General features: G+C 39.0%; 1 protein-coding gene across 6 annotated transcripts in view; it reads left to right on the top strand.

Moving 5' to 3' along the window:
* SGK3 (serum/glucocorticoid regulated kinase family member 3) overlaps positions 1-22369 on the top strand; it is a 151530-nt gene that overhangs the window by 86318 nt on the left and 42843 nt on the right. For 5 of the 6 annotated variants that reach the window (XM_032759639.2, XM_032759640.2, XM_032759638.2 and 2 more), the window contains 3 exons: positions 3130-3202; positions 12992-13067; positions 21319-21406. In XM_032759639.2, coding sequence (XP_032615530.1) covers positions 3130-3202; positions 12992-13067; positions 21319-21406 — 237 coding nt within the window. The remainder of the gene's footprint in view (positions 1-3129; positions 3203-12991; positions 13068-21318; positions 21407-22369) is intronic. The other variant, XM_058444454.1, reaches the window with a different exon arrangement.

Genomic DNA, 22369 nt, shown 5'->3' with positions numbered 1-22369 from the left:
AAATATTTCATAGGCTAGATTTGCCTTCTAAAGATGTCTTTTGTGAAACTCTTCATAAGAGGAAGGGGTGCAGGGAATGTCATCTAAAAACTCAGCACTGTGGAGATCCATACCGGTAGTGTGTGTTCATGATGTTTTCATGATTTTAATAGCTGGTTATTAATTAAATTGTTAATATTTGAGTATGTGTAAGCATAAAAATAAAATAGGAAAACTTGTTTGGGGTACCTCCATCCATGATCACTTTCATTCTCTCTTCTGTGAAACATCCCATCTTTGGACTTTTTGCAGGAGAGTTTCCTTAACCTGTAGTTCAGTTTTTATCATTCATCTCCCTAATTTCTTTTGTATTTCTTTTCACCCTTTTTTCATTGTTCTTATTTCATCACTTTCTATGTCTCTCTCTTTTTATGTAGCTCCTTCTAATTCTGCCTCCTGTGGTGAGGGGCAAAGAATAGGAAAATAGTTATTGGTTGAATTCTTTGAAACTACAGAAATCAGGTTGAACCTGGTCTGGATTTCCCTAAATTCAAAAACACAAATTATTTTCCTGTCCTTTTAGAATAAAAGAAAAGAAAAAAATCTCTAGGGATTTTAACTGTCAACTTCAATGTGTCCTTTATGACTAGTTTATATTTTAAACTTTTTATTATAGAAATTGTCAAACACAAGCCAGGAACAGTGGCTCACAACTATAATCCCAGCACTTCGCAAGAGTGAGGCAGGAGGATTGCTTGAGCTCAGGAGTTCAAGACCAGCCAGGGCAATGACATAATGAGACTGTCTCTACAAAAAATAAAACAACTTGCTAGATGTGGTGGTGTGTGCCTGTGGTCCCAGCTACTCAGGAGGCTGAGGGGAGGATCACTTGAGCCCAGGAGGTCAACACTGCATTCCAGCCTGGATGATAGAGCAAGACACTATCTTAAGGGAAGAAAGAAAGAAAGAGAGAGGGAGAGGAGGATGGGGAGGGAAGGGAAGGGGAGGGGGTGGGAGAGAAGGGAGGGAGGAAGGAAGGGAGGGAGGAAGGAAGGAAGGAAGGAAGGAAGGAAGGAAGGAAGGAAGGAAAATTATCAAACACATACAGAAGTAGACATACTAGTACCAATTCAGAAAATAACATTATGTTACCATCCAGCTTCAATAATTACTGATACGTGGCCATTCCTGGTTCATCTGTATCCCTAGCCAGCCCACCAGCCCACCATAATTTTGACACAAATTTCAGACATCATATCTTTTCATCTGTAAGTATTTTAGTATACATCTCTAAAAGATAAAGATTCTTAAAAACAAAACATATACACAATATCATTACCACATCTAAAAATAAATGAACAGCAATGCCTTCATATTAGATATCCAGTTAAGGTTTATGTGACTGGTTGATAAATCTGTTAAGTGTCATTTAATCACTAGGTTCCCCCTCTGCCTTTCTTTTCTTTCGTTTACACTTTTTTGTGTGTGTGTGTATGAAAAACAACAAGGTCATTTGTTTACATATTTTTCAGCCTGCATTTTACTGACAGCATGCCCCATGCTGTAAAGTGATTAGTAAATTCCTCTGTTCTTTGTATTTCCTATCAGTTGGTAGTTAGAGGTATTGTTTTTGGGTGTTTTTGTTTGTTTGTTTGTTTTTGGTGAGACAGGTTGTTGCTCTGTCACCCAGGCTGGAGTGTAGTGGCATAATCACGGCGCACTGCAACCTTGACCTCCCTGGCTCAAGTGATCCTCCCACCTCAGCCTCCTACATACTGTATAGCTGGACTACACCGAGCTGATTTTTTCTTTTTCTTTTTTTTTTTTTTTTTTTTAGGTGGAGACAAGGCCTTGCTATGTTGCCCAGGCTGGTCTCAAACTCCTGAGCTCAAGCAATCCTCCCACCTCAGCCTCCCAAAGTGCTGGGATTACAGGCCTCAGTGAGCCACTGTGCCCAGCTAAGATACAGTTTTTACATGTGTGTGTGTATTTTTTACATAAAACTTATAATGAAAGTATAACTCATTTTTATGACTTAACTGCCCCAAATTTAATTTCTTCAGGGCCAAGTTTTCCTTCTCTGAAGACAAGCATATCTGATAAACAAATGTATTAGAATATATATATAATTTTATTTTTTTTGAGACACGGTCTCTGTTGCCCAGGCTGGAGTGCAGTGGCATAATCATGGCTCCCTGCAGCCCCAACCTTCCAGGCTCAAGCAATCCTCCCACCTCAGCCTTAGGAGTAGCTGGGACCACAGGCATATGCCACCATGCCTGGCTGTTTTTTTTAATTTGATTTTTGTAGAGACAAGGTCTCACTTACTAGAATATTAAGGGAAAGGTTAGAGCAGATAGGGTATTGAAAGCAAAATTTATCTGCTTTCTTAGAAATTTATTGTCAATTGGCCGGGCGCGGTGGCTGACGCCTGTAATCCTAGCACTTTGGGAGGCCGAGGCAGGTGGATTGCCTGAGTTCAGGAGTTCGAGAACAGCCTGGGCAACATGGTGAAACTCCGTCTCTAATAAAATACAAAAAATTAGCTGGGCACGTTGGCGGGCGCCTGTAGTCCCAGCTACTCGGGAGGCTGAGGCAGGAGAATTGCTTGAACCCAGGAGGCAGAGGTTGCAGTGAGCCAAGATCGTGCCACTGCACTCCAGCCTGGGTGACAGAGCGAGACACTGTCTCAAAAAAAAAAAAAAAGACATTTATTGTCGATCTATTCATGTAGAGAAAACACCAAGATCATATCTTCTCCTAAGGTAAGAAATGAGTAATATGTATTTGGAACTGTAACAGCAGTTCTAGCCTTAGCACTTGCCATACATGATCTCCTTTAAAACTCACAGCAAATCTGTAAGGTCATCGTTAAAATTATCCTCATTTTATAGGCAGGAAAATGAGATGCAGATGTTGAGTATTTTATCCTAGGTCACACAGATACTAGGTATTTTATTGGGACAAAAAAAGATGATTAGTTTGTGACATTTTATTGGTATAATTTATATTATACTTTGGATGATCATAAATTCAAAAGTATGTCTTATGATGGATTTTCTTTAAAATAGATTGTATTTGGCTTTGATGTATGCATAACTAGAAGACTTATAAAATTAGTTCATATAATGTTATTTTTAAAAATTTTAGTTAAAAAAACAGTTTCCTGCTATGGCCCTGAAGATTCCTGCCAAGAGAATATTTGGTGATAATTTTGATCCAGGTAAGAAACAACTTCATAGGCCAGCCATGAAGTGATCGTTGAAGTTTGAAGAAGTAAATTAATGTATTCATTGCACTGTATAGCAGTGCAGGACTTTAAAAGATCTTACGCTCTATGAAAATAATGCCTCAGGAAGGTGCTTACTGTCTACTAGGCATTGTTTTGAGTACTTCATGTGTTTTAATTCATTCGATCCTCAGAACTTTGTGAGGTGGGTATTATTGTTGTTACCACTATTTTTATAGATAAGGAAACTAAGACACAGGTTCATTAATTTGCCCAGGACCACATACAGATAGTAAAGGGCAGATTTGGAAGTTAAATTCAAGCAGTCTGACTTCAGATAAATTTATCTGTCAATGGGCTGGGCACAGTGGCTCACACCTGTAATCGAAACACTTTGGGAGGCCGAGGCAGGAGGATCACTTCAGGCCAGGAGTTTTGAGACCAGCCTGGGCAACCTCATCTCTACAAAAATTTAAAGATTAGCTGGGCATGGTGGCGTGCACCCATAGTCCCAGCTACTCAGGACGCTGAGGTGAGAGGATTGCTTGAGGTCAGTAGTTCAAGGCTGCAGTGAGCTGTCATCATGCCATCGCACTCCAGGCTGGGTGACAGAGCGAGACCCTATTAAAATTTTTTTTAATTGATTCTTCAGATTAATTTGGGAAACTTTACTCACTTTAAATCAGTATCATGAAGAATATTCACTTTTATATTCAGAAACATTAAATATATACTGTGTACATAGTAACTTGCAGGCCTCTGAATGGGATACCAAAAAGATATCCTAGGCTGGGCACGGTGGCTCACGCCTGTAATCCCAGCACTTTGGGAGGCTGAGGCGGGCGGATCACAAGGTCAGGAGATCGAGACCATCCTGGCTAAAACGGTGAAACCCTGTCTCTACTAAAACTACAAAAAATTAGGCGGGCGTGATGATGGGCGCCTGTAGTCCCAGCTACTCGGGAGGCTGAGGCAGGAGAATTGCTTGAACCCAGGAGTCAGAGGTTGCAGTGAGCTGAGATAAGTGCCACTGCACTCCAACCTGGGCGACAGAGCGAGACGTCATCTCAAAAAAAAAAAAAAAAAAAAAGATATCCTATTGCTCACCCTTGGGGAACCCATGGACACAGGGTCTCGGCATCTAGCACCTATATGACTAAAGCTGCAGGCATGGAATTTTCCCCTAGAACCCAAGAGATTAGTCCAGGTCACAGATGGCTACTTATAGGGAAACAAAAGTCTTCTTATCCACCAGGAATTCTGTCAGAAGAGTCGTCTGTCTCTGCCACAGATGAATCCCGAATGGATTGCCCTCCTTCCCCAACTAATTTGCTTGTAACCTTGTAACTGGTTAAATTGATAATACCTCACATGTCTGTGTAAGAAAAGAAAGAGAGATCTTGGTCACTACTCAAGATAAAAGCTCTAAGATCCCTTATATTGACTGTGCTTTCTCTCTCCATCCTAACTTTATACCACTCGTTTTCCTCCCACACCATATCACTGTGTCCTGTAGAATTCTGCCCACCATTAACGGACTGCTCTTTATCCTGCACCTTTTTCATATTTCTTCTACATTCTTCCTTTAATTAAAACTTTTTTTCCCCAGAGGCTGCTTTGCCTATAGCACTCTCAACTGGAGGCTTATTATTATTTACACTTTATGAACCTCAGGTTTGGAGAATGTTCTTACTTCCCTGGTTACATACAGAGTTTGTTTCCCACCCCCCCCCTTGGGAGTATATAGCACATTTCACTGTAATTGCTAATCTGTCTTATAGTAAGCTGTAGATTTTCTGAAGGTGCAGACTTACATCTTTTTTTATTGTTTGACAGTGGCAATATACTGTTTTAAGGTATTACTTTATTACTTTAAAACTGGCAAATACTAGGTTTTAAAGTATTACTAAATATATGAACCCATTAATAAAGAGAAGCAAGAGAAAATTGAGTTGGCACAACAAAGCCAGATTATATTGTGTAGACCTGTGGCTTTTGTACTCCTGCTTTGTTTTCTCAGCAGAACAATTTTTTTCCCAATTGAAATCTTACAGAGACCAGATATGGTAGCTATGCCTGTAATCCCAGCACTTTGGGAGGCCGAGGTGGGCGGATCACTTGAGGCCAGGAGTTCAAGACCAGCCTGGCCAAAATGGCAAAACCCCGTCTTTACTAAAAATAGAAAAATTAGCCTGGCATAATGGTGCGTGCCTGTAGTCTCAGCTGCTTGGGAGGCTGGGGCAAGAGAATCACTTGAATCCAGGAGTCAGAGGTTGCAAGTGAGCCTAGATTGCACCATTGCCCTCCAGCCTGGACAACAGAGCGAGACTCTGTCTCAAAAAAAAAAAAAAAAGAAAAGAAAACACAAAAGAAATCTTATGGAAATGTAATATGTGAAAATAATTTAAATGGAGCTGCTTTGTTGGTATAACAGTGAAGTATCTCCTTGGAGCACAGGTTGAAAAGCATCTTCATGGGTAGCATGTGGGCCTTAGTGGCATTTGAGCAAGATGTGAAACTGACAGTGTGTAATTTGTGGTGGGCACAGCAGAGGAGAGACTGGGAGACTAGTTAAGGGAATAGTCCAATAGCCCTGGCATTAGATAATGAGTATGGGGACTAGGGTAGAAATAGGGTTTAAAAATGAGCAATGTACAAGAACTCCTTTAATGAAAAATCTGGAATACATCTTGATGATTGCTTAGGTAACAGACATATAGAGAAGAAAAGGAGAGATAATTGGAGGGTCTGGCCTGGGTGACTGAGAGAATTAACTAATTAGAAGTGGCAGAAAAATATTAAGAAATCAGACTACTAATGATAATATGAGACTTGAACTTGGGTTGGAGTTCTGTAGAGCGCTTAACTGAATCCTTAAGACAATCATTTCATCAAGGAAAGAAAGCAAAGAAGTAAAAGACTGGCAACATTGCTGCTTCGTTGTTAAAGGCAAGATACCAGGCTGAATGCTCTTTGGTCCTTTGTTTTGATGAATTAATTGACACTAAAAACTGATTTTTTTGAAGAACTGTTTGTCTATCCTGCGTATATTTAATATGACTTGGCAACAGTGAAAAGGATCATATGTCACAGAGATACTAGAAAGTCCTGCATTGGGGAAATCAGATCTAAGTCAAATTCAGAAAAACAATGAATAAGATGCTCATTTGGTTACACTTTGGGGATACAGGCATTCCCATATTGTTCTGGTGGAATAAAAAGTGGTACAATCCATGTTGAGGGGAATTTGGTAATGTTTAGAAAAACTGTGAATGCATTTTCCACTTTGGCCAAGAAATCACATTTCTAGGAATCTGTACCTAAAATAAACTGCGTGTGATATAATGTACACACAAGACTGTGTATTGTGACACAATTTTTAACAGAAAAACTGGAAACAATAGAAATATTTTTCCAATGGAGCTGGATATAACATACTTGTAAAAAGGAACAAAAAAGCTCTTTATGTATTTTGCTATGGCGTGATCTCCAGAATATACCATTAAATGGAAAAAAAAAAATCACAGTGCAGCAAATGAGTTTGTATGGTGTATATATTTTGTGTAGGAAAAGGTATGGGGATTCAAAAGGAAATAATGGAAGAATAAGTAAAAAACTAATAAAACTAGTGACTTTAAGGATGAGGGAGCCGGGCGCGGTGGCTCAAGCCTGTAATCCCAGCACTTTGGGAGGCTGAGGCGGGCGGATCACGAGGTCAGGAGATCGAGACCATCCTGGCTAACACGGTGAAACCCTGTCTCTACTAAAAACACAAAAAATTAGCCAGGCGTGTTGGCGGGCGCCTGTATTCCCAGCTACTCGGGAGGCTGAGGCAGGAGAATGGCGTGAACCCAGGAGGTGGAGGTTGCGGTGAGCCGAGATCATGCCACTGCACTCCAGCCTGGGGGACAGAGAAAGACTCCGTGAGGCAGGAGGAGGGCAGGAACCCGGGAGGGGGAGGGGGGGGGGAGGAGAAAGAAAACCTATGCCCACCCGGCGGGGGGAAAGAAAAATATACAGTCAAAAAAAAAAAAAAAAAAAAAAAAAAGGATGAGGGAGAGATTGGGAAAGGCAAAAAGGATGGAAGTTAGATGCCCTTGAATGAATTTTGTTCATACCTTTGACTTTGGAACCATGTACACATTTTAAACAATTTAAAAACAAAAATAAAAATGCAATAACAAAGCAGCCTCTAACAACTGAAAATAAACCAAAGGAAAAAACCTAACTTAATTTAAGTAACTTTAAAACATGGGATTTTGACTGTATATTCTTCATGGGATATATTGCTAAGGATAAAAACAAAAACCCATGGACGAATTTTACACTGCATTCAGTAGTGTTAGTTATATGGCGTTGTTATTCTGTAATTAATGTTACTATCATGGGAACCAAGATTTTAAGCAGAAGAGGAAAGAGGAAAGTGATACAAACAAAATCAAAAATTTTAAGTAAAAATCCTATAATTTTTTTTTTTTTTTTTTTGAGATGGAGTTTCACTCTTCTTGCCCAGGCTGGAGTGTGGTGGCGTGATCTTTGCTCACCGCAACCTCCACCTCCTGAGTTCAGGTGATTCTCCTGCCTAAACCTCCTGAGTACCTGGGATTATAGGATGCGCCACCACACCTGGTTAATTTTGTATTTTTAGTAGAGATGAGGTTTCTCCATGTTGGTCAGGCTGGTCTTGAACTCCTGACCTCAGTTGATCCGCCCACCTTAGCCTCCCAAAGTGCTGCGATTACAGGCGTGAGCCACCGCACTCAGCAAAATCCTGTAATTTTTAACTTAATTTGGAAATATAGTTTGAAATAATTATTTATTTATTTATTTATTTATTTTTTGAGATGGAGTTTCTCCCTTGTTGCCCAGGCTGGAGTGCAGTGGCGTGATCTCGGCTCACCACAACCTCTGCCTCCCAGGTTCAAGTGATTCTCCTGTCTCAGCCTCCCGAGTAGCTGGGATTACAGGCATGTGCCACCATGCCCGGCTAATTTTGTATTTTTAGTAGAGATGGGGTTTCTCCATGTTGGCCAAGCTGGTTTTGAACTCCAACCTCAGGTGATCCACTGGCCTCAGCCTCCCAAAGTGCTGGGATTACAGCACCACCATGCCTGGCCCATAATTTATTTTTTTACCTTAGTAAAAATATTTTCTAGCACTCTCTCCTGGAAATGCCTGAAAGCAATAACAAGTAGTAACCAACACCCCTAGCATTCAGATTGTGGTCTCTAAATACCATTTCCCTCTCAAAGGAACCAGAGTTCGCTGGAGAAATGGTGATCCCAGATCTGGGGCAGGAAATGTACAAGATGATCTCAGGGCAGCTTGCCTGAAAGCAAGGAAGCTATTTAAGATGACTGAAGTTTGATCAAAAGAACACAGGAGCCCAGTTGTTGGGGCTTTCACTGAACAAAGATTAGATAGAATGGTGAAAGTAATTATCGTAGCAGGTTAGAGCACATCAGTATAAAGAATATCCAATTTACTTTGTCTGGGGGAAAAAAAACCTCATGAAACGCTGTAGAGGTTACGATAGTAAATTTATTTGCCAAATCAATAAATTAAAAAATCAAGGATTTATCTTGCCTTTGTTTTATGAAATGTAATTTCTTTGTACCAAAGAGATAATGTTGGAAAATACTTCGTAGCAGAATCACAGTTCATAAATAGAAGAATCACAGAATGATAAAACTGGAAAATCCTTATACAACTTCTGATGAATTAGTAGTTCTAGGTAAAGACCATCAGTGGTTTGAAGACTTTACTGGGGCAGAAGGATCTGCTTCTAAGATGGCTCACTCATATGGTTTTTGGTAGAAAGCCTTAGCTCCTTGTGAGTGGGCCTCTTCTTAAGAGGCCTTGCGTGTCCTTACAACATGGCAGCTGGCTTCCCCAGAGTGAGGGATCCAAGAGAGCTAGCAAGGAGGAAGCCTCTGTACCTTCTATGACTTAATCTTGGAAGCCACATGCCATTACATCCACCATATTCCGCTAATTAGAAGGTAGTCATTAAGTCCAACTCCCATTCAAGAGAGAAGAAGAATGAAGTTCTACCTGTTGATTGAAGGGAAATAAAAGAATTTATAGACATTATGAGATAGTGATTTCATGGCTTTGCTGTTTTTTTTAAAGATACTGCCATTTAGAAATGCACACTGATTTATTCCCCCCACACCAAAAAAAAAAAAAAAGATCTGCCTGAGAATTGCTTTAAAATACTCCAGAAAAAAAATAAAATAAAAGGTGAGGAATGAGGATAAATGAAATTGGAATAGCAGAATGTTGATAAATTTTAAAGTAGGTGAATAAGTACACCTTTTGTGTACTTGTGAAGTTTTTCATAATAAAAAGTTAAAAATAAAGTCAGCTGGGCACGGTGGCTCACGCCTGTAATCCCAGCACCTTGGGAGGCTGAGGTGGGTGGATTACCTGAGGTCAGGAGTTCTAGAACAGCCTGGCCAACATGGTGAAACATCATCTCTACTAAAAATACAAAAATTAGCCAGGTGTGGTGGCACATGCCTGTAATCCCAGCTACTCTGGAGGCTGAGTCAAGAGAATCGCTTGAACCTGTGAGGCAGAGGTTGCAGTGAGCTAGAATCACACCATTGCACTCCAGCCTGGGCAACAAGAGTGAATCTCCGTCCCAACGAAAATAAATAAATAAATAAAATCATACCTGAGAAAAAGATTCTGAAATTCCCTTTTTAACTTACCTCATGGTTGGTAACCATTCTATGGGGTTTTTGCTTATCTTTTTGAGTTCTTATGCTGCAGCTTAAGCCTATGTCTTCTTTTTCTTTTGTCTACTTTATTCTAGTGTTTGCCAACCTCTATAAGATAGATCTTACATACTTGAAGGCTGATTTTAAGAATGATCTCTGCCTGTACTTTTTGTTAACATTTTATTATGAATTTAACGACTTTTTAATAGGATGCACCCAGAGGAAACCATACTTTTAACTTTATTTATAGATATGTTTTTGAGTCTGTCTCCGTTGCCCAGGCTGTAGTACAGTGGTGTGATCTCAGCTCACTGCAACCTCTGCCTCCCAACTCAGGCGATCCTCCCACCTCAGCCTGCTGAGTAGCTAGGACTACAGGTGTATGTCGCCACAGGTAGCTAATTTTTTAATTTTTTTGTAGAGACATGCTCTCACTATGTTGTCCAGGGTAGTCTCAAACTCCTGGCCTCAAGTGATTCTTTCACCTAGGCCTCCCAAAACTGTGGGATTACAGATGTGAGCCACTGTGCCCAGCCTTTTTAAAATTTCTAATTGAAATTTCTTTTGAATTCCAACAGATACATTCATGTAACTTCTTCATCGGAGAGATTTTTAAAAATACATATTTCTAACTATAGTTCTTAATATATAGGCCTTATATAAATTATTGGCACTTATCCTATACATTATAGTCTTACCTGGAATTTTTTTAGATATTTGCAAGATTAGTGTTGATCTAAAAAAGTAAGTTTGGAATTGCCCCTGAATTCCGACTGCTACTGGACTTCTTTCTCTTCATAGGGCTTTACGTAGCGATTTTGAAACTGTTTAGTCAGTAATGAAATGGCAAGCCTAGAAGCACGTAGAGCAGCATGGGCTATAGCTCACTGAAGGAAGGAAATTCCTCTCTTCACACTGGCCTTCAAAAGTAAAATATATCTTCAGTAAGCATCCACAGAACAATTTAAAGCTGCTTCCATATAGTTAGTAGGTTTTCTCTGAATATCCTAAATGTAGTCATTCATTTTACTTCTTCATATGTTACTAAGTTCAGTTCTAGAGAAATAACTGTTTCAGTTACCGTTTTTAATGTAAACCTCACATGTGCTTTGCTACCTAGTGACATTATAAATGTCCTTGGAAGAGTTTAATAAGATACCTACCTGAAATTCTTCAAGGAATTCTTAGATGAACAAAAAAAAGTACCAAGTACATGCATCTGGCTCCAAAAGACCAGACCTGATTTTATATTTGTTTATATTTGTATGAAGCCATACCTTACCTTTAAGAAATAGAAATAAACCTGGAAATAACCCATAATTTTGGTGCCAAACAGTATACATTATACCTTTATTCAGTAGAAATAAGTTTACTAAACCAAAACTCATTGTCAAGTGGAATGTTTTTTATGGGTTTTTATCCAGACATTCGCCGTTGGGAGACAGTTTCTCAAATCACATGTGTCAGTTTTTAGAGTATATTTCTTAAGAATTGTCTGGGTGCGGTGGCTCACGCCTGTAATCCCAGCACTTTGGGAGGCCGAGGTGGGCAGATCACAAGGTCAGGAGTTCGAGACCAGCCTGGCTAACATGAGGAAACCCCGTCTCTACTAAAAATACAAAAATTAGCCAGGTGTGGTGGTGCGTGCCTGTAATCCCAGCCACTAGGGAGGCTGAGGCAGGAGAATTGCTTGAACCCAGGAGGTGAAGGTTGCAGTGAGCCGAGATCGCGCCACTGCACTCCAGCCTGGGCGACAGAGCAAGACGTTGTCTCAAAGAAAAAAAAAAAGAGGGTTTAGGATAATGGCTTTTAGACCCCCCAACCACCAATAATAACAACAACAAAAGTAATAGTATCTAATGATTATTAGCTATAAATAATACTCTTACCATCTGCTAAACATCCTACTGTAAACTTAGATGCATTATCTCGTTTAATCCTATAACAGCATTATGAGGTATGAATATTATTACTATCCACATTTTACAAGTAAAAATTTAAGTCTTGGAAAAGTTCAAGGTTAGGAAGTAGGAGAGACAAAGATATTTGAATAAAGTTTTCTAATTCCAAGAAAAGTGTGTATTTCAAAGAAAAGAAAGGTTTGTGCTTAATATTTATTCCTAAATTGCTATTGCGTGAGCTTCAATTATCAACAAACAAAACACTTCAAAAATAATGGACAGGCTGGGCACAATGGCTCACGCCTGTAATCCCAGCACTTTGGGAGGCCGAGGAGGGTGGATTGCTTGAGCCCAGGAGTTCAAGATGAGCCTGGGCAACATAGTGAGACCCTGTCTCTACAAATAATATAAAAATTAGCCAGGCGTGGTGGTGTGTGCTTATAGTCTCGGCTACTTGGCAGGCTGAGGCGGGAGGGTTGCTTGAGCCCAGGATGCAGCGGTTGCAGTGAGCCTAGATCACACCACTGCACTCCAGCCTGGGCAACAGAACAAGACCCTGTCTCAAACGAAAAAAGAAAAATTTAAAAAAAGAAAATACTGGACAATTACTTGTTAGGAAAGTATGCCTGTGCATTTTTTTAAGGTTTTTTGTTTGTTTGTTTTTTACAGTGGAAGTTAAACTAGAGTTTTGATGATATTCAGTTAACCAATTAATCATTATTGCCCAGTTGCAAAGGATTCCCAGAAATCCTTATTTTTTAAAATTAGTGTGATTTTCAGTCATCAGTATCATAGTGTTAATTTTTATTCATTGGTAGTACATGAGGAGTTGGACAAAGCAATGTGCTTCTCCAATTTTTGTAATTAGTCTATTGAGAGTCCATAATAGGCAGTTTTGAGAACTTTCTTTTTGGAGATAAATTGTCTGCTTAATTTTAATATATAATTACATATATGTAATATATAATTATATATTATATAAATATGATTCATATATATAATTTCTAAGTATGTATTCCTTGTGTAACAAGTAGCGTGAATTTGAAAATAGCTTCTTAATCAAAATTCACTATCTTGTGCTTATCTGTTATGTAACTGTTGATGATAATTGCATAGTCTGACATAAATAATCCTAATAGTTTATATCTCTCTTCCAGATTTTATTAAACAAAGACGAGCAGGACTAAATGAATTCATTCAGAACCTAGTTAGGTATCCAGAACTTTATAACCAGTAAGTAATTTTTGTTGTGTTCTAAAGGGACATTGAAACCAAACCTAAGAATACTGAATAATCCTTATATAAATTTTGTTTGTTCTATGAAATGTTACTGTGCTATATATGTTTGTAAAATCTTCCTTGAGCATTTTCTCCGATACTCTTTCTCCCCTTTTCTCATCTTATTTTCTTTTTTCTTTTTTACTTGTATTAGTTTTATAGATTAAACTTGAAATGAATTTGCATAATAAATTAAAGCATCTTGCTAATTATTTGATATTATATTTTATCTATACCTTCAAAAAGCATTTAAGTACCTGCTACTTGCATTGGGAATATAAAGCTAAGTGTCATCCCTACCTTCCAGAGGCACAGGCTCCCAGTGTAGTGGGAAAAACAGGCATATATTAATAAACAAGTAATTGAAGCTGGATAATTTTTATGATAGAGGTGCTAAAAGATAGCAGAGAAAGGTGGAGGCATCTCTTCTTGAGGAGGTCAAGGAAGGCTTCCTACAACTTAAAGGATGTGTAATCATTCGAGAAAAAAAGAAGGCTTTCCAGGTGTAACAGGATACAGAAAGCCTGAACCGTCAGGACACAACATTTCATGGTGACTGGAGCTGAGTAGATTTTTGGAAAGAAGACGAGGTTGAAGGAGTTGTCTGGGGTTGGGCACATATGCCACCATTTCTGCTTCACTTGGGGCAGTGTTCCGTTGACCCACATGAGGCCTCCAGCCTTTCTCAACACAATATTCCAGCAGCCATTAAAATAAAGGCGCTTTCCCAGCCCTGTGGGTGTCTCATGCTGACAGGTTTAAACTTCTTTCTGTAGGCCAGTAGCTCCCAGCTAGGAAGATGGAGGTTATATCAGAAATACTACAAAAACATTGGTAGATCTGTGGTTTGGCTTGTGTTTTCGTTTTTGAGTCTGGTAGTTGGTTTATGAGTATTCATTACATTTATTGTGGTTTGTAATTTATGTTATAGTACTTGTATGTATAAAGTATTCTAAGAGGAAATGAAGAGGATAAAATATTTGGAGAGCTTTTCCGCAGCTCACCTATCTGTGTAAACTAAAGGTTGCCTATGGGCAATGGTATAAATATGACACACTTTAACAGTCTTTTCAGAAACACAATGCTGAAGAACTGTATTTTTGAGCAGTTGTTCTAAAAATGGTGATTACCATTTATATGATTCTTTATAGCTCACAGAGGCCTTCTACTATTCTGAACAGGCCCTCTGACTGCTTTTTAAATTTACTTAATTGAAATTACTAAAGTACTAAAATACAAAAACTGGATCTCCTCTGACAAGGTCTTCTGGTCAGAGATATGGATTTCCCCTGATGCTCCCAGGTAAGGCAAGGGTCAGGCAGGTCTCACAGCTGTGGTCGCACCAGCATTAGACAGTGCAGTAAGAACAGGTATCCTCTGCCACCTCTGGCAGGTGGCAGAAGGGCATGAAATTTGGTAGGATACCTGAACTCACAGTTCTCTTGTCTAGTCTGTTCCTCAGTAAAAAGTCTTATTATTTGGCTCTTTGTTTAACTATTTTCTTAAACATTATGCCTTTTCCTGGGGATATGCGCTATGCTATCTTCACCTTAGACCCACCCTTCTAATCTCTAATTGTTGCTATATACACTGGAGATTACTTTGAATTGGCATATTACTGGCTTGTGTGAAATGTAATTCATGCATTCAAAGCTGGAATTTGTCTCTTCCTTTGACAGAGCTGGCATGGAATAAGTATGCAATAAATGGTAGTGGTTATTACTTCTCCTAGTATTTTAAGTTACTCAGAACCCCTAACATTATATAATAAATACTAAGTATTCATTCTGGATCTTGACGTGCAGTATTGTAAAGATGTTATATTTGGCATTAAAATTCAAGTAAAAGCAATTGGATTAAATTGCCCGTTTCCAAAACCCTATACTGTGAAATACACAGTTCTTGATTGTACAATTCAATGGATTTTTAAATATATATACACCCTGTAACCATCACCATTCCATTCATGATAGAAGATATATTTCCAGCACCCCAAAAATAGTCGAGTTTTTTAAACTTAATTTTTTTTTTTTTTTTTGAGATGGAATCTTGCTCTGTTGCCCAGGCTGGAATGCAGTGGCGTGATCTCAGCTCACTGCAAGCTCCGCCTCCTGGGTTCATGCCATTCTCCTGCCTCAGCCTCCCCAGTAGCTGGGACTACAGGTGCGCACCACCACACCCAGCTAATTTTTTTTTTTGTATTTTTAGTAGAGACGGGGTTTCACTGTGTTAGCCAGGATGGTCTTCATCTACTGACCTCGTAATCTGCCCGCCTTGGCCTCCCAAAGTGCTGAGCAATTTTGACATTTTTTTTTTAGCAAAATGTGATATTTACTTTTTTTTTTTTTTGAGAGAGTTTGTCCAGTGGCGCAATCTCAGCTCACTGCAACCTCTGCCTCCCAGGTTCAAGTGATTCTCCTGCCTCAGCCTCCCAAGTCACTGGAATTACAGGTGTGTGCCACCACGCCTGGCTAATTTTTGTATTTTTAGTAGAGACAGGATTTCACCATGTTGGTCAGGTTGGTCTCGATCTCCTGACTCATGATATGCCCGCCTCGGCCTCCCAAAGTGCTGGGATTACAGGCATGAGCCACTGCACCCGGCCAACATTTCCTATTTTCTAGATCTTTTCTGTTGTTGACAGAACTTTAATTTTCACGCTCTTCATTTGAACATCAAGCTGTTCTTAAGACAGTAGAAATTTAAGAGAGCAAGAAGAGAAGCCAGTCAGCAAGTGTATCTTGAGCACCTCCTATGTACCTGTTATTACTGTTAAGGAAATGTACTTTATTTTTATTTTTTATGTTTTTGAGACAGAGTCTCGCTCTATTGCCCAGGCTGGAGTGCAGTGGTGCGATCTCGGCTCACTGCAACCTCCGCTCCCTGGGCTCAAGCAATTCTCTCACCTCAGCCTCCTGAGTAGCTGGGATTACAGGTGTGAGCCACCACAACCAACTAATTTTTGTATTTTTAGTAGAGACAGGGTTTCATCAGCGGGCCAGGCTGGGTTGGAGCTCCTGACCTCGATGATCTGCCTCCCAAAGTGCTGGGATTACAGGCACGAGCCACCGTGCCAGCAGGAAATGTACTTTTAAAATAGTTTTTCTTCTGGCCAGGCGCAGTGGCTCATGCCTATAATCTCAACACTTTGGGAGCCCGAGGCAGGCGGATCATGAGGTCAAGAGATTGAGAGCATCCTGGCCAACATGGTGAAACTCCATCTCTACTAAAAGTACAAAAATTAGCCGGGCATGGTGACCCGCGCCTGTGGTCCCAGCTACTTGGGAGGCTGAGGTAGGAGAGTCGCCTGAACCTGGGAGGCAGAGGTTGCAGTGAGCCAAGATCGTGCCACTGCACTCCAGCCTGGCGACAGAGTGAGACTCCATCTCAAAAAAAAAAAAAAAAAAAAAAGGCATTTCACCTGCCTCAGCCTCCCGAGTAGCTGGGACCACAGGTGTATGCCACCACACCCGGCTAATTTTTGTATTTTTAAAGAAGACGGAGTTTCCGCATGTTAGCCAGGCTGGTTTCGAACTCCTGACCTCAAGTTATCTCCCCCCTCGGCCTCCTGAAGTGCTGGGATTGTAGGTGTGGGCCTCCTGAAGTGCTGGGATTGTAGGTGTGAGCCACCATGCCCAGTCAAAAAAGCTAATTTTTAAGATGACTTTATTAAAAACATTTTAAAATCATTTTCAAACTAGAATAAAATGTTAGTATTTCTCTCATCTCTGGATGAAAAAGGGTTTTCTGAGCATATTGTCAGTGAATGACATTATCACAAGGTAAAACAATGAAAAATTTGACTAATAAAAACTTTGTGCATGGTGGCTCATGCCTTTACTCCCAGCACTTTGGGAGGCCAAGGCAGGCAGATCAGTTGAGCCCAGGAGTTCAAGACCAGCCTGTGCAGCATGGCAAAACCCCCTCTCCAGAAAAAAAATGCAAAAAATCAGCCTGTCATGGTGGCATGTGCCGGTAGTCCCAACTGCTCAGGAGGCTGAGGTAGTGAGGTAGGAGAATCACCCGAGCCCAGGAGATCCAGGCTACAGTGAGCCGTGATTATTCCACTGCAGTCCAGCCTGGGTGGCAGAGTGAGACCCGAGCCCAGGAGATCCAGGCTACAGTGAGCCGTGATTATTCCACTGCAGTCCAGCCTGGGTGGCAGAGTGAGACCCATCTCTAAAACAGCAAAAGCAAAAAAAGCAAAACTTTTGAATCCCCAAATCATAAGTAAAGTGAAATTGAAAACCAAAAATACAGAAAAAGCTTTCCATGATAAAGGATGATAGATAAATACATTTAACATAGTAAGAGCCCGTGCAAACACTTAAGGCACCAAAACAAAACAAAACAGGACAAAGCACATTGAATGGTTCACAAAGAAGGACACAGAAATGGCTTATTGTCAGAGAAACTAAACATTTCCTTATGTATTTAAGAAATGAAATGGAAGCAGAAATACCTTATTTTAAGTTTATTTCATTATAACAAAGAGAAAAGTGCCCAGATCAGGACTGTATAGCTCAATAAAGTATGAGAAATAAACATAACTGAATTATATCATCCCCTTAGGCCAAAAAAGAAAATATTATGAACACCCCTGAGATCTCTTACACAACTTCTTTCAATCTCTGTTTCTTTCTTCCTTCCCAAAGGTAACTACCAGCGTGTCTTTTAACAAAATAGATTAGTGTGTGCCCAGTTTTTGAACTTTATATAAATGGAATCATACAATATGTGTTATCTGTCTGGCTTATTTCCCAGCAATGTGAGAGTCATCCATGTTGTCTCATATAACTATAGTTTGTTCATTTCCATTGCTGTATAATGTTCCATTGTGTGAGTATACCACAGTTGATTCATTCTACTGTTGATGGGCATTTCAGATACTAATATTTCTATTTTCTGACTATTATAAATAATACTGCCATTAGCATACCTTTGGTGCACATGTGCCAACATTTCTGATATATCTTGGAATAGAACTTGTGGGTTGTAGGGTATATGTATGTGTTTAACTTTAGTGGATAATGCAAAATAGTTTTGCAAAGTGATTTACCAGTTGTATACTTTCCATCAGCATGTGAAATCATGTTGCTTACCTCATTAACACTTAGTATTGTTAGTCTTCCATTTTAGCCATTCTGGTGAGTGGGTAATGGTATCTTACTGTTGTTTTAATTTTGCATTTCACTTATTACTGAAAGCGATACTGAGTACTTCCTCTTTAAAATACAATTTTTCACATCAAATTATCCAAGATGTTAATATAAAATGTAACATTTAATGCTAAGCAAGCCTGAGAGTCTTCAGAATGTTCATATACTGCTAGAAGAGTATAAATTGGTACAGCTGCTCTGGAAATCAGTCTTACAAACTGTATTTGTTTAATACTGTAAAATGGTTTATAATTCAGACGAGTAATTTTATTTTTAAAAATCTGTTCTGAAAGTCATAGAGTTCTAATACTATGCACAAAGACTGTCAACTACAGCATTGTTTATGGTAATGAAAAGTTGGAAGTCATACCCTCAAGTGGAAGAATCATTGAGTAATTTTTAGTACATTCATGTTATATATCATATATCTATCAAAAGTGATTGTTTACGAAGTTTTTAACAAGATGGGGAAATGTTTATGATGTAATTTTAAAGTGAAAATTTAAATATATTGTGATCCTAAATGTGCAGAGGAAAAGACTGAAATAAAATATGCCAAAATGTTAACAGTGGTTGCTTCTATGTGGTAAGATTGAAAATCCCCACCCCTACATTTTATAAACCTTTTTTATTAAGTTAAAAATTCACCATTTAAATTATTCTAAAGTGTACAATTCAGTAGTTTTTTGTTGTTGTTGTTTTGGTTTTTTTTTTTTTGAGATAGAGTTTTGCTCTGTCACCCAGGCTGGAGTGCAGTGGCGCCGTCTTGGCTCACTGCAGCCTCGGCCTCCTGGGTTCAAGAGATTCTCCTGCCTCAGCCTCCTGAGTAGCTGGGACTACAGGTGCGTGCCACCACATCTGGCTAATTTTTGTATTTTTAGTAGAGACAGGATTTCACTATGTTGGCCAGGCAGGTCTTGAACTCCTTACCTCGTGATCTGCCCGCCTCAGCCTCCCAAAGTGCTGGGATTACAGGTGTGAGCCACTGCACCCAGCCCAATAGTTTTTAGTGTATTCATGATGCTTTACAACTATCATTACTAATTCTATCACCCCAAAGCTAATCTAACATTTTCATCCCCTTAAAAAAGAAACTTTACCTCCAAATTATCTCCTCCCCCAACCCTTGGCAACCGCTATTCTACTTTCTGTCTGTAGAGATTTGCCTATTAAAATGAAATTATATAGTAGGTGACTTTTTTTTTGCCTTTGTTCATTTAGCATAATATTTATGAGGTTCATTCACGTTATAGCATGTGTTAGTGCTCTTCGTTCCTTTTTATGGCTAATATCTCATTGTATGGATAACACCACATTTTGTTTATCCATTCATCTATTGGTGGACATTTGGGATATTTCCACTTTTTGTCTGTTATGAATAATGCTGCTATGAGAAATCATGTATGAGTTTTTATGTGAACATATGTTTTTATTTCTCTTGGGTCTTTGCCTAGGTTTGGAATTGCTGGGTCTTAAGGTAACTCTGTGTTTAACTTTTCAAGGAATTGCCAAACTGTTTTCCACAGTGGGTGTACCATTTTACATTTACACAAGCCCAACGCCTTTTATTTTTATTTTTTTCCTATTTTGTTTATTTATTTTTAGAGACAAGTTCTTGCTTTGTCACCTATGCTAGAATGCAGGGGTACAATCTTGGTTCACTGCAGCCTCAGCCTCCCGGGCTCGAGTGATTCCTCTGCCTCAGCCTTCTGAGTAGCTAGGATAACAGGTGCACACCATCATGCCTGGGTTTTTTTATTTTTATTTTTTGTGGAGACAGAGTCTTGCTATGTTGCCCAGGCTGGTATCTAACTCCTGGCCTCAAATTATCCTTCTGCTTCAGCCTCACAGAGCATTGGGATTACAGGCATGAGCCACCACTCCTGGCTAGAGCCTCCTCTTTTTAAAAATAATTTTTCATCTTTTGAGTTTCTTGGAAATAATGTATATTATTTGATTAAATAATTAAGGACAGATTGGGGAGAGGGTGCCAGGTATGGAGATTTAATTATTCCCCACAGTCGTCATGAGTCCATCTGTGGGCCATCTCTAATTTTAGTCCATTTTTTTCTGTTCATCCTTCATCTTCATAGCCATTTCCTCATCCCCCTTGATGATACCCACTTTAATGTGTTTGATATATGTCCTTATATATCTGTGTATCTTTGGTAAACAGACTGATGCTTTGTGTCTATGAGTATTTAATATATATATAAATGATACTGTACTATAGTTTCTTGCTTCTGGCTGTTGACTGGTATTCCCTGTAGGCAGTTACCATAGTTGACTTACTCATTTCCCTGGTGGTAAATGCTTATTGTGCTTCTAACTTACTGTTACAGAAAATGCTGCAGTGAACATTATAGTTACATGCCTTTCAGTGGACCTGCACATAATTTTTTTTTTTTTGAGAATGGGGTTTCACTTAGTACCAGGATGGTTTGATCTCTAACCTCGATCACTGCAACTCTGCCTCCAAATCTGGCATTCCGGCCAGCTGCACATAATTTTTTCTATGGTTTACCCCCAAAATTAGAATTTCTGGGCCCAGGGAAAATGCATACACAGTTTTACCAAGTATTGCCAGATTGCTTTTCAGAAAAGTTGCTTCATTCTGAATTGTCACCAACAATATTTGAACATTTCTCTTTCCCTGTTTTTTTTTTTTTTTTTTTTTACCAACTTTTGGTATTATCTGTCTTTCTAACTTTTGCCAGATAATGGACATAACGTGATATCTCATTATCATTTTAACTTGTATTTCTCTGATTATTAATGAAGTTAGACATCTTCACAAATTTGCTTGCCATTTGGGTTTTCTTTTCCGTGAACTGCCTGTTTATATGTTTGCCCATTTGTCTATTGGTTTCTCTATTTTAAAAAAATTAATTTGCTTATTACATTTATAATAATGAATATTAATGGATTCTGTTTGACTTTCTTACTGTAAATGCTAATATAGTTATTTCTATTTTGATTTTCATTTTAAAAGGGAGAAAGGCTGTAGAAATGCTTTTGAAGTTATAATAAAGTTATTTTGTTTTTAGTCCAGATGTCAGAGCATTCCTTCAAATGGACAGTCCAAAACACCAGTCAGATCCATCTGAAGATGAGGATGAAAGAAGTTCTCAGAAGGTAGTAAGAGGAATTGCCTTTCTTAATAGAAAAAATACTATTCCCCAAAGGTGAAATTAGTGGCTTTGGGACACTTACTTCAAATGAAGTAATTTCTTCCATAGTAGAGTTTCGACTGTGTAGAACACATAAAAACAAATGCATATACCTCTTACAGATCACTATTTCTTTTTTCTTTTGAGATGGAGTCTCACTCTGTTACCCAGGCTGGAGTGCAGTGGCACAATCTCAGCTCACTGCAGCCTCCACCTCCCATGTTCAAGCGATTCTCCTGCCTCAGCCTCCCCAGTAGCTGGGATTACAGGCGCCTGCCACCATGCCCGGCTAATTTTTGCATTTTTTAGTAGAGATGGGATTTCACCGTGTTGGTCAGGCTGGTTTCGAACTCCTGACCTCAAATGATCCACCTGCCTCGGCCTCTCAAAATGCTGGGATTACAGGCATGAGCCACTGTGCCCAGGCCACAGATCACTATTTCTTATAAAACCTATAGAATGAGTACTTTTTATACTAAAAAGTAATATAGGTTATTCAGACAAATTTGAAAATAGTAGGTAAAAAGAAAAGTATTATCCATATTATTGCACCCACACCTAAAAATTTTTAACATCCTGGTGATTTTCTTTCCAATCTTCTCTAATGTATAGGGTTTTAAAATTACTTAATTTTAATTATGCAGTGTATACAGTTTTATATTCTGCTTTCTTCACTTCACATCTTATTTTATCATTATTGCCACCCTTGAAACTATTTTGAATTTTGGCCAACAGAAGAGGCCTTCTCGACCACATTACATCCCACTTACTCTGCATTGTCAGGATTTTATATACAGAACAGTCAATACATACATGCCAGTTGGCATCAACTAACTTTTATTTCTGTGATATATGTACATAATTAATATGTGTTCCTAACAGAGAATAGGGTAGCCTTGTTTTTGTTTGTTTGTTTGTTTATTTTTTT

Source organism: Hylobates moloch, unplaced genomic scaffold (assembly GCF_009828535.3).
Source record: "Hylobates moloch isolate HMO894 unplaced genomic scaffold, HMol_V3 SCAFFOLD_9, whole genome shotgun sequence".
Classification (NCBI taxonomy): domain Eukaryota; kingdom Metazoa; phylum Chordata; class Mammalia; order Primates; family Hylobatidae; genus Hylobates; species Hylobates moloch.
Note: the sequence above shows the minus strand (reverse complement) of the source record. Positions and strands in the feature narration are given on the sequence as shown.